We start from the raw sequence: 12,219 nt of genomic DNA, 5'->3' as shown, positions 1-12,219 counted from the left end.
TCAACGACCTGAGGAAGAAGCAGATTGTGTCGGAGGTTCGATAGATGCTGGTGTGGTGGATCTGGCATGCATGAAAATCTCCACCAAAGAGGGGAGCCGTCGACCCCTGCCAGGACAGAGCAAGCGCAAACCCAGGAGCAGGAGCGCCCCCCACCCCAACATGGCCCGTGCCCCCAAACCAACGCAGCAGGACGGGGCACTGCAGGCCCGCCAGGCACCCCACCGGTCCACAGACCCCGCTCCCCCCAAGACCTCCATCCACCCCCGCCATCCACCCCAACCCAGCCCCAGCCGCCCCCAGGCCCCAGAGATTGGTTGATTAGCTGCTGAGAAATTTTGAAGAGTCTATCCAACCTTGTGGGAACAATTTAGGGACTTTTTATGTTTCATTGTGCCTGTGCCAGAATAACCATAATTAAAAGAGTTTTATATGGAAGAAATTTAGAGAAACTTCAAATTTACAAAGTCTTCCCAGAAGAGTGAAGTACAGTACAGGTAGCTAGAAGATGGAAAACAAGCTCTTATTTTTGTCAGTTTGCAGTACGTGTCAAAATAAGCAGGCGTTCCAATACTTTGGCTCACCTAGTATACATTCATTTAACATAGTATACATGGATGGTGCAGCATATTCAGTTGTATCTGAGAAGTTAAAGTGTTTACCATGACTGGAGTCTTCTTTATCTTAAAAAAGTCCCCCAATCACTATTCCTTTGATTATTCCATAAGAGACCTCCGAGGTAACCAGAAAAAAGTAAACAAACAAACAAAACAACGTCATCTTTCTTTCACGGGTTACCGCTGTGTGGGTTGGAGCTAAGGTCTGACTCCATCTCCCCAGCAGCTCCAGCGTTTCTCGCTGAAAGGCGATCCACAGAGCGCGGCGAATCATTTCTGTTGCGTCTGGTGCACGCCATCACATCGGCCAGGTCGGCCCGGAAGGAGGTCGTGTAAAAGCCGTAGATGATGGGGTCACAGCATGTATTCAGGTTGCCGAAGACAAACAGTATGTGGTGCACATACTCTGGAGTGTGCTTGATCATGGTCGGTTGGAACCAGTACCAGATCCCCAGAATGTAGTAAGGGGTCCAACAGATGACAAAGGAACTGACAATCACAATGGTCATCTTGAGGGTCTTCATGCGAGCTTTGGGAATCATGTCCTTTCCACTCCGTCGCAGGCATCGCTCACCATCTGCAGACATAAAAACGGTCAATTTGACCTATACTAAAGCTCTTGCACCGGCGACATAGTGACTTAAATGAACTCAGTGGTGCATGTATTGAGATAATGTTTCCCACACCATGTTAATACTTGGGTGGGCCACCCAAGTAAATTGGCCACCACTCAAGAAGTTTTCCAGAATATCGGTTAAAAATATATTTAAAAAGAAAAAAAAAGTGTCTCAACAGGATATACCGCATAAGTAGATTTCAAGTCTGTGGGAAACACTGAGATATATAGACGCAATTTATTTTATTTTTTTAAACACCAGCCCATTTTGACTTGTGAGTGCAAATTTACTCACAATAAGCAGCAGTTGACAACAAAAGTCAACAATTTTTACTTTAAAAAAAAAAGCTTCAAGTTGGTTAATACCACTCTCAGTTGAAGTTTACTGACAAAATAAACAAAATAAAAAATAGTTACATGTGTATTTAAAATAACCAAACAACAATGCCTTAAGAATGGCCCACTAACTTAATATAATAGGGGGAAAACATTGACATAATAAAAAGTATAAATAATAATAATAATAATAATAATCAAGTTGTATTTTACCATTTTTAAAATGTGCAGAATTTCACAAGTTTAATTAATGTTAAAGATGAGAAATCTCTTAATATGAAAAGAAAAATGCACTATGCTGTCACCAACATCTTACAAATGCAATTATGCCATCTAGTGGCAGAAAATGACCTCAACACAAAGTAATATCACACTTGTTTTTACAGTACAGTACATATTTTTAATTTTAACTAAATCTTATGAATTATTATGAAATAACTATATAAATGACTAAAAGATGCAGCCATATTTCTATTAGTTTAACATTTATTTCCACTTTAATGTTAACAAGAGTATGAAAACTTAGAAAAAATATTTTATTGTACATTTTATTGTACATTTAGAACAGATATAAAAATGTACAATTAATCGTTAGTTAACTATTGAAGTCATGAGATTAATTATGATTAAAATAAATTATTCGCCTGACACCCCTATTTTTTACCTGTGAAATGTTATTCCTAGTTCCCTTATCGTACAGTAATTGTTCTACATTATACGCAACCGTATGCAGCACAATGTGCATTCTTTGTTTTTGGTCTTCTTGCCGTCCACACACATGGAATGCTCTGATGTAAGACACATTTTTGTAGTTTTTTTAAGGGTCAGGGGCCGGAACAGATTAATGGTGTTTCCATTTATGCCATTGGGGAAAGATGATTTGAGATGCGATAGATTTGAGTTATTTGCGTGGTCACAAAGCAAAATGAAACTCATATCTCAAGGCAAAATAAATTAAATATACGTATTTATTTAGATGCACCTGTATAAACAACAAAGAAACATGTGGGAGTCATGTTGTAAGACACATTTCAACCATGAATAAAGTGCAGTAATTTAAATTGTTACCAATACAATTGTGGTAATATACTACCGAGATGAGGACAAGCAGGATAACAAATTAATGGATGGGTGTTTGATTTTGTTAACAAGCATGAAAGTTAAACTGAAAGTAACCCTATAAAAGTGATCATTCTTGGCATAATTGGTTATTGTGTGAATGCTCAGTTCAAGTGTTCTTATTATTAATTTATATTTAGCTACAATTAATACTTTTTCACTTATATTTCAATTGACTTCATAAGCATACAGTTTAGCATACAGCTATTAGCATTCAGCTTTCAGTATTCCCAAGCAATTTCTACAGAAATTGCACTTAGTCTAGTTTTGGCATTGCTGTCTTGTTAAAGGTCATCAATGCATTTTTAAATACATGTCAAACTTCTGCAGCTGTTTGGGAGAAAATAACTCAAACCTGCACTCTAAAAACAGTTAGGTAAAAAATAACCCAACTATGGGTCAAAAATGGACCGATCCTCTACTTGGGTCAATTTGACCCAACTTTGAGTCAAGAAATGTGTCTTTTAGTGTAAAAAAAAAACCTCATAAATATTGGTCAGATCCTTTACTTGGGTCAAAAAAAAGGGTCATTTTGTATAAAACAACAAAGTTGGGTCAAATTGACCCAAAATGTAGATTGGTCAATTTTTGATCCATAATTGGGTTACTTTTGACCCAACTCTTTTTAGAGTGTGGCATGGCTCACTTGGTGTCTACTGTATATTAATTCAGAGTCAGTGACATTATAACAACTAATGGTGGTGCACCCTGGCCTGGTTCAATTATCGCATAATATGCAAACGTCACACAGAAAAGTCTGATCAGAGATTCAAATGTAGAACATCTCAGCCATCAGATGCCATAAACTACATACAATCAATACATATGCACTATAATCCATAAATCAAATTATAAACACAAACTGACTAATTCTTCAAGTCATCTAATTGCTGTGTTGGGACTGAATAGGCCTCTCTCCAAAAAAAGAAAAAAAGAGAGGAAAAAAAAGGAACTGAATGGGCCTTAAATGTGCCAACTTTCACACACCTTTGCTCTTGTGCATCTGCCCAGTGATCTTGGTGAAGATGCTGGTGTAGCAGAAGGTCATGACAAGCAGAGGGAAGACATACAGCGTCACAAAGTGAAACATGTTGTATGCCGTCTCCTGCCAACGGTGCTGGAAACTCCCGTGGGTCGCACACTGAGTGAAGTCAGCTCCATCTGCTTTAATGGCCCGAAAGATGAAAAGCTGAGGATGAGGAGAGTGAAAAGATGAAGCATGCACGCAGTCACAGATAAACACTTTTGTCGTTTGTTTGCAGTAAACAAATGTACCATTTGTTTAGCTCATACAAACACCAAAGAACTTTGAAACCAATAGTTCTTTGTTGTGTGCATTAAATCCCTTTAATGCACCACTTATACCATATGGCGATAGTCTTACATGTACAAGCTCAACTCAACAATGAAAATGTGCACCAAACACTTTGTCCAAAGTCCAGAGAAGAACCAAATCCAATTGCAGCGTTAGGAGCAAATCGGGCTAGACATGGTTATAAAAGAGACTTGAGGATCGAACCTGCAACCTTTTCACAGTTAGAAGGCCATCAATTGACCACCTGAGCCAAGCAACAACACACTAATCTGTAATTACCCCACTCCTGTAAAGACAACAATCTTGGTAAAGTGCTCTGGTTTTACTAATTAATGAGGGGTGCATCAATTTCAAAGGCAAGAGTCAGCTATCTATTTGCAGCACTATGAAGCTTGCCTTGAAAAAAAAGGGGGGATGGGGATTATGTGTGCAGTTGACTACATAAATCTAGTGTAAAAAACAAAAACAAACAAAGATTACTGTAGATCATTGGTTCTTAACCTTGTGTTCACAGTCCAAAGTTGGCTCGTAAGCACCAATGAGTGGGCCGCAAAATCATTACAATTGTGCAGCCACAAGAATCGTGGGGTAGCGTATAACTAAAAAAAATAAATAAAAAAATAAAAAAATAAAGAAGTTGTTTTTACGGGAAAAAACTGGCAGCTGTGGTTGCCAAAGAAATTCTGTAAAAAATCAACTTGTGCACTGGTACTGGTATTTAATGTACCGGTACAATAAACAGTAATTGCTTCTAAATTTTACCAGGATTTACTGTACGATAAACGAAATCTGCTTGTAAATTTTACAGAACAAAATAATATACATTTAACATACTCTGGTACTTCATTTGTATAGCACTTTCCTACCTTGCAAGGCCCTCAAAGAGTTTCGCATTTTGACTACTCATTCACCTACTGACTACACAGCATCAGGAACAACTGGAGTTTTATTACCTTGCTCATGGATCGAACCAATAACAACCTCAGGGTTGTAAGATGACCATTCTACCACTGAGCCACACCACTTTGCTATGAGTAAAGTATTTTTGAATCTACAAGTTCAAAAAGTACCGTTTTAACAGAATTATTCTGGTAACATCAGCTGGCATTTTTTTCTGTAAAATAACAGATTTATTTTTTAAAGTGTACTAATAAATTCATAAATAGGTCTACAGCATATCAATTTTAAATGAACATGATACATTTAGTTTAACCTTTATATTCACATAGTTTTACAGTATATCTAAATATTCTCATCTGTAATATGAATTTGTAAAGTGCTAAATTATTTTGGCATAAACAAACTGTACCAACAAACCTACTGACAAAAAGTGTTATTGTAACATTGCTATGATGTAATTTTAACTGCATCCCAATGTGTGTGTGTTTTTATTTTATTTTTTTTATTTTTTTTATTTTACAGTTTATCTGTGTTGCTTCGTTGTTTTGGGATTTACAACTTTTTGATGTCACGATTTTACAGAAAGTCACTGTTAATTCTACAGACGTTTTTTACAGTATATTTTACCAAATAAATATAAATTAGTTTGTTTCCATGGAGATGCTTAGTTACAATTTAGTTTCCTGCCACTAGGTGACAAAAAAGCATCAGACTGTTATTTACCTGTATATAGAAGAAGTGGTAGAAGAAACCCAACAGCTAAAATCATGAAAAGTATTTAAAAAATTAATCTCAACTATATTAAATACGGCTTTGTGAGTGGAGGTAACAAGGCTAAGCCAAGAACCCAATGTGTCAAGTGAACTGCTGTACATGTAATTTCATCTCCATCTATGAGGGACCATAAGGCACTTTAACGGAATTTAAAAAATTACATGAACAAAGAAACACAGGGGACAGCTTCACCACCACAGGACAATGACCAGAGACGGAGTGTAAGTTCACAAGTACACAGCCATTCCATTTTACAAAGAAACTAGCATTCTTAGGGAGTATGTTCTCAAGTACATTCTTAGGAAGACCGTACTGGAGTTCACAAGACTGCATAATTGATCATGAGAAACAGACAAACAGGCAGGAAACAGCGAACACCAGATAACATGAAAGAAAACAAAATCAGATGAAAATACAATGAACAAACAAAGCCAAGGTCCAAAACACAGATCAAGACAAATGGGGACCTCCACTCTAATTAATGTCGTGCCTCAATTAGTCAGTCCACAAAATACATGAACACTTCTCCACAAATTGACGTCCCCTTTATCGACTCAGGAACAAAATAACAGCTGTCGCCACTAGGTAGCTTATTATGACCTCTTACCTTACCTCTGCTATTGACCGTGGCCACCTTTTCATCACGCTCACATGGTTATATTTTTCCACGTATCAGCACAATTTTGTTTCCACTCTGACATAGCAGAGAGTAGCACGAGATCCCTTTATAATGTGATACCATAATAGCAGGACTCTGTGTAACTCACAAGTGAATTTTACTAGAAAATAAAATTAAATCCACATGAGTCGGTAAATCTTCTTTCTGCCATAACCTTAGAAGGGGTTTTAGTCTCTCTGGATTCCGTACCAAATTTTAACAGACATTTACAGAGTCCTCAGTGATCCGGCTCCTCCATACTTAGTCGTGTTGGTGTCATTTAATAATCCTGTTAGGTCACTGTGGTCTGATGAGCACCCTCAATTAACTGTCCCCCAATAAAAATAAATAAATCAAAAGATAATTTAACAAATGTTTCTTTAGCAAGGCATTCCAATTGGATTTAATTGTTATCTTTTTTTCTATTTCTGTTACTAATAACTGTAGAATGTTTTGTGACTGTATTTCAACCAGCACTTTGTCGTTGTAAAACGAGTTACAATATTTCCAAACTAGACACACTTTTAAAAAAGAATAAGTAAATATATATACTGTATATATATATATATATATATATATATATATATATATAAAGTGTTTCTATTTTATGTGACAATTATTTAATAAACTCATTACTGTATTAGTAACAGGAAACAAAGGTAAAATAAAATATTAATAAAAAATAATCTAATCCAAACGTGGCGTCGGTGTACTTAATTTTTGTGTTTCATGATCACATGTCAGTCTTGAGTTAGCTTAACAATTAGCATGGTTTAACAATTAGCATTGGCTTCTCCATATTTGGTTAATTACTACTTGTCATCCCTTTGTGAGAACAGTACTTGTAAGAAGTGGAATTTATTTACCACTATGGAGGCCATAATTATTCATTTAGGAAATGGGCGGCATGGCTCTGTGGTAGAGTGGTTGTCTCCCATCTGTGAGGTTGTGGGTTCGATCCTCACCACTGGTGACTATATCAAAGTGTCCTTGAGCAAGACACTGAATCCCGATTTGCTCCCAGTGGACCTGGCAGCACCTTCCATGGCAAAAGCCGACCACTAGTGTGTGAATGTGTGTATGAATGGGTGAATGTAAGGCATAGGTGTCCAGCAGGTTTTGGATGTTTCCTTTCTCCAACAAAGCTCATATATGATCAGCTCATCAGCAAGCTCTGCATAAGCTTGATAACGATCCTGCTGATTGGAATCAGCTTGTGTTAGAAGAGGGAAACCTCCAAAACCTGCAGGACTACGACCCTCGAGAACCGCAGTTTGACACCTATGATGTAAGGCACTGTAAAGCGCTTTAGGTACCATATGGTGTAATTAAAAGTGCTATATAAAAAGCAGTCCAATTTACCAGTTAGCAACTCCGTAATATGTTTATCAGCACAAGTCGCCAGCTAAAGCTCATTGCTAGCTAGCTAGATGGTGTTGCCATTTCATTGATGTCATTCTTGTGTTATTGATTTGGAACAAAATAAGTCAAAGTTGGCAGGTTGGGTAATTCTGGTGAAATGTTCTGCTTTTCCCAGGCTATAAATGACCCAGTTTGTTTCCTAGTGCTTCTTGTTGTTGGAAATACCAAATCAAAAGCCATCACAATGACGCGATTGTCAAGCATATTGTTTAGCTATCGTGCTTGCGGTCTCGGTTATTCAGACAGGAAATCCAAATGCAAGCTCCCTGTCAGCCCATTATCCACCCTTCTCTCCTATCAATGATAGATCTGGTCCCAGCCTCAACAAGCTGGCTCACTAGCACTATTTTTAGCTCCTCTGTTTCACAGAGGCGACTGTGGAGAACAAAGGCTGCAGAGGCAAAGTGTCATAGGTTTAACCTTTACAGATATACGATATGTCATCTCACCATGCGAGTACCTGGAGGCGAGTAATATGTTCTGTGTGAATAGTTTTAAATACAAACATTTTTGATCAGCTTCTGTTTTGTGAAACTAAAGTAATAAATAGCACACCTGTCATGAAGATGTTATGAGTTGTTAACAACTGGAGTCCTTGACACCAAACCAGTTGTATTCCTCAAGGATAATTGAGATATTTTTACAAAGCAAAGCAAAATCCTCAACAACCTGCTTGTCATAAATATTTAGCAGAATTTATGAAAACCGTCTTGAGATCCATTCTTGTTACAGTTTTTCTCTATAGGTTTGGCACATTTCTTGAAACTGAGGTGACATTTTCAAAATACCATGGACAAATCCCAAAACTACCTTACAACTGGTCTCAACTGAATGGCATTTCCCATTGCTCTCATCAAATTGCCAACGTCTTAGAATATGTCTCAAATGCCTCAGTGGATCTGTGCAAATGGTTGTGTACATTTAGCCTACAGTTAGCATGACACCCACATTTAGATCTTGCTGATCGAAATGGATTCGTTGTTTTTCAGCCTAATGGCTGTACTCTCCAAAACATGTCAGCAGAATTTCAGTGTGTAAGTCATAATATGTCAAATCATCTGTTCAATTGTCAAATTAATCAAGCATATCAAAGGGGATCAGTGAAGAGGATGGTTGAGACACTCACAACGTTTTTTTCCTCGCAGCATTGCAAGGAAAAATATCGGCTGCGATGTGGATGAAAACCTTTGGCCAAACAAAGAGCAGCGTATGAATGTCCAAGAGGGGGAAGGTGACGATAGTGACCACACAGTAAATTCTGTAAAGTAAATTTGACTCTATTTAGATTAAATTTGACTCTATTTTGAGTGGGACCAAATAAATTCAGTTTAGAGTAATATTTACACTTGGAAGAGAGTAAAATAAAGAATTGACAAAAAAAATAAAAGTCACTGAAGGGTTGAGGAACCTTCAGGTTGGGGGACGGCCGCAGTACCACCTGAGCTACGCCACTTCTACTGTTTGCTTAGCTCCAAGATGTTTTTGGTCTCTGAGTTATGAAGGTTCCAGCTGACACGAGCGATATACTTACTTACGACAGTAACACACAGCAGGAGCTCTGTTGCTCAGGGCATCGATTGGCTGTCTCCCAAGCTGAAGGTCGTGAGTTTGTTTCTCAACCCTTAAGTGACTTTTACTTCTTTATTTTTCACTTCTTTATTTTACACTCTTACAAGTGTAAATATTACTCTAAAACTGAATCTATTTGGTCCCACTCTAAATAGAGTCAAATTTACTCGACAAAATGTACTATGTAGTGAAAGTGTTACAGTAGTTGGTTCTTCATTTACGCTGTGTGCTAGGTATAATTTTAGTTATTAGTTTTTCATGAATATACAGATTTCGGCTTACACTTTCTTTTGTTGCACTCTAATGTGTAAGTAACTTTGTGTCAATAAAGTGTTGCAATTTCCTTGACTGTGAGCATGTCAAACCGCAAACTTTGAAAACTGCTCTTGTAAAATCCTTTTTTCCCCTCAGTTTTATATTTAATTGTAGTTTGTTAGCTGTTGTGAGAAAACATCTAATGATTTTGACTTGTGGTGCTCACAGAATGCCAAAGGGATGATGCATTTTGGGGGCACTGACTACTTGTATGACATAGAAATTTGATTTTGACACATAGGTGAGCTGTTTTGGGAGAGATATGAGCTTTTGCAGATGATCCAAAGAGTTGTGCAAAATCATCCAAGTTCTTTTTGGCAAAAGAACTAAGTGAATGCAGAGGAGCCATAGCAATTGAGAAAGATCTTTGCAGTTGTGACTGTACCGACTCTTTGTTTGGATAGATATATGCTTTTGCTAATGAACTGATAGGTTGTGCCAAATGAGCGTGCAGTTTTGAAAATGTCATCTCAGTTTCAAGAAATGTGCCAAACCTATGGAGAAAAACTATAAGCGTGTGTTCTGACAAGCTCAGTATCAGAGACATAGACAATATCGTAGTGTACCTGTGGAGATGCCAGCAACAAGCTTAGTGTCCAGGCTACCAGCAGCATGCGTTTGTTCCTCAGCCCAGCATCCAGGGAATCCAGAGGATGAAGAATGGCACGATATCGGTCCAGACTCACCACAACCAATATGAATGCTGCCGAATGCATGGCAAAGAGTTTAAGGAAACATAACAACTTGCACATAATGTCCCCTGCATACCACTGCACCGTAATATTCCAAATAGCATCCAGTGGCATCACCACGAACGTCATCACCAAATCGGCCAATGCCAAGCTGGTGATGATCGGGCGCAGGTGCGCTGCCAGGCGATAACCTCGGCCCCAGCACACACTGATCAACACTGACAGGTTGCTGAGAGCAGCAAAGACAAAGAGCACTAGAGTGGCGGCCACTCGGCAGCGGGCGGCGACAGTGAAGGCTGGCGCTTCCCAGTGCGGCGAAGTGGCGTTCAACGGAGAAAGGGCAGAGCTGTTGAATAGAGGATATGCAGGTGTGGAAACCCACACTGAAAGGTTCCTTGCCATCCTGGCAGTCAGACTCTGAAAACAAGAAAAGCATTTAATGCAATTAAATCAAAATCAGGTTTTAAAAACACAATGCAGATTTTAAGAAGATAGCACAAGGTGGGTGGATGGATGGATGGATGGATGGATGGATGGATGGATGGATGGATGGATGGATAGCTAGATAGATAGATAGATAGATAGATAGATAGATAGATAGATAGATAGATAGATAGATAGATAGATAGATAGATAGATAGATAGATAGATAGATAGATAGATAGATAGATAGATCGCATGGAACAGACACATTTCCATTAAAACATAAACAATATGGTCAGTAGACAATTAAATTCCTCTATGAGCCACATATTCACTATGAGTATGACTTTCAATTTTTACAAGATGACTGAAAAATCTAACTCAGTGTCTGAACGACAAATTTATGCGTAACTTGTAGCCTAATGTGAAGCCATTTGTCAGTTATCAGCCAACAAATAACAGTGGTGCAATAGCGCCCTCTCCTCGTGAACTGCAAGAAGTCCTAATGCGCAAAAAGAAATCACTCAGCGTACGCATTCTGTCTGCAATATAGCACATCTGCAGGCGAATACGTCAATAAATCACATGACCACAGGCGTGCACGTACCTTTTTACTGAGCTATGAAGCAAAACAATCATGACAGCAGAAAGGACAACTTCTCCGGTTTATTATACTTTTAGGACGTCCACGAATTGAACTGCATTACTTGTGCACCCATTAAAACACTGTATGACCGAACATCGTCAATATAATCCACAATATTCTTACCTGGAATCTAATGTTTGGGAATTTATTGGAGGTGAGGTGACGTAAAAACCCTCAGGAATCGTGTTCCAGAGAGGAGCTGTCCGACGTGCTGAAGCATCACTTTGTCTCAGATTCTTCTCTATATCCAATGCCAGTCTCGCGGTTTTTAACCACCCATCGGTCTCGCTCTTTTTTTTTGTTTGTTTAATTGTTATTGCCTTATAACCACCTCTGTGGGCTGGTCATTAAGACCGTCTCCAGGCACGCGTTATGTCCCTTCTTGCGAATTCCGTGTGAAAGAGAAGCCCGGATCGATTCTGATTGGTTAATTGGGCTGCATGACGTGGCGACTGCTGCAGTCTGAGCAACGTGTGTGACACATATAAGATATCTTGGGGAATTTCCAGGAATATTACTACTGCTTTGGGGCAGAACTGAGAGGAGAGGCTGCATCATAAATATAAATAGTGTTATTAATGATAAACAGGCGCATCTTAATTAGAATATTGTGGAGAAAATAATTTATATCATTAGATAAATAAAAAAAATTATACAATCCTGCGCACACATTTTTTTCTAACCCTTGGTAACTGTGGATTTAAAACAAATTGTGTTACTTTTACCCAAGTTTGGGTTAATAAAGATTGGATTGAAAATTGGGTTTGGTCAGGCTGAAGAGCTGAAGATGATCACTATATTTTGACAGCTGTAGGCTAT

General features: G+C 38.3%; 1 protein-coding gene across 1 annotated transcript; it reads right to left on the bottom strand.

Annotated features, from left to right (window-relative positions):
• Nucleotides 1-296: 296 nt before the first annotated feature.
• gnrhr1 (gonadotropin releasing hormone receptor 1) lies at nucleotides 297-11,803 on the bottom strand. The gene is made up of 4 exons (XM_077548723.1): nucleotides 11,524-11,803; nucleotides 10,206-10,748; nucleotides 3,674-3,875; nucleotides 297-1,192 (listed from the first exon to the last, which is right to left on the bottom strand). The coding sequence occupies exons 2-4, from the start codon at nucleotides 10,731-10,733 to the stop codon at nucleotides 786-788; spliced, it is 1,137 nt and encodes a 378-aa protein (XP_077404849.1). The 5' UTR covers nucleotides 10,734-10,748; nucleotides 11,524-11,803; the 3' UTR covers nucleotides 297-785.
• Nucleotides 11,804-12,219: the final 416 nt, after the last annotated feature.

Source organism: Vanacampus margaritifer, chromosome 17, assembly GCF_051991255.1.
Source record: "Vanacampus margaritifer isolate UIUO_Vmar chromosome 17, RoL_Vmar_1.0, whole genome shotgun sequence".
In the NCBI taxonomy this organism is placed as follows: Eukaryota; Metazoa; Chordata; class Actinopteri; order Syngnathiformes; family Syngnathidae; genus Vanacampus; species Vanacampus margaritifer.
This window is presented reverse-complemented; position numbering and strand designations above follow the sequence as displayed.

Bases quoted from the DNA above. Each gene is read 5' to 3' on its own strand.
- gnrhr1 (XM_077548723.1), bottom strand. From the start codon at position 10,733: ATGGCAAGGAACCTTTCAGTGTGGGTTTCCACACCTGCATATCCTCTA. The intron at 3,876-10,205 runs GTACACTACGAT...CCTCATCCTCAG, and splicing joins TGTTGCTGGCATCTCCACAG to CTTTTCATCTTTCGGGCCAT. The intron at 1,193-3,673 runs GTGTGTGAAAGT...TTATGTCTGCAG, and splicing joins GCAGATGCACAAGAGCAAAG to ATGGTGAGCGATGCCTGCGA.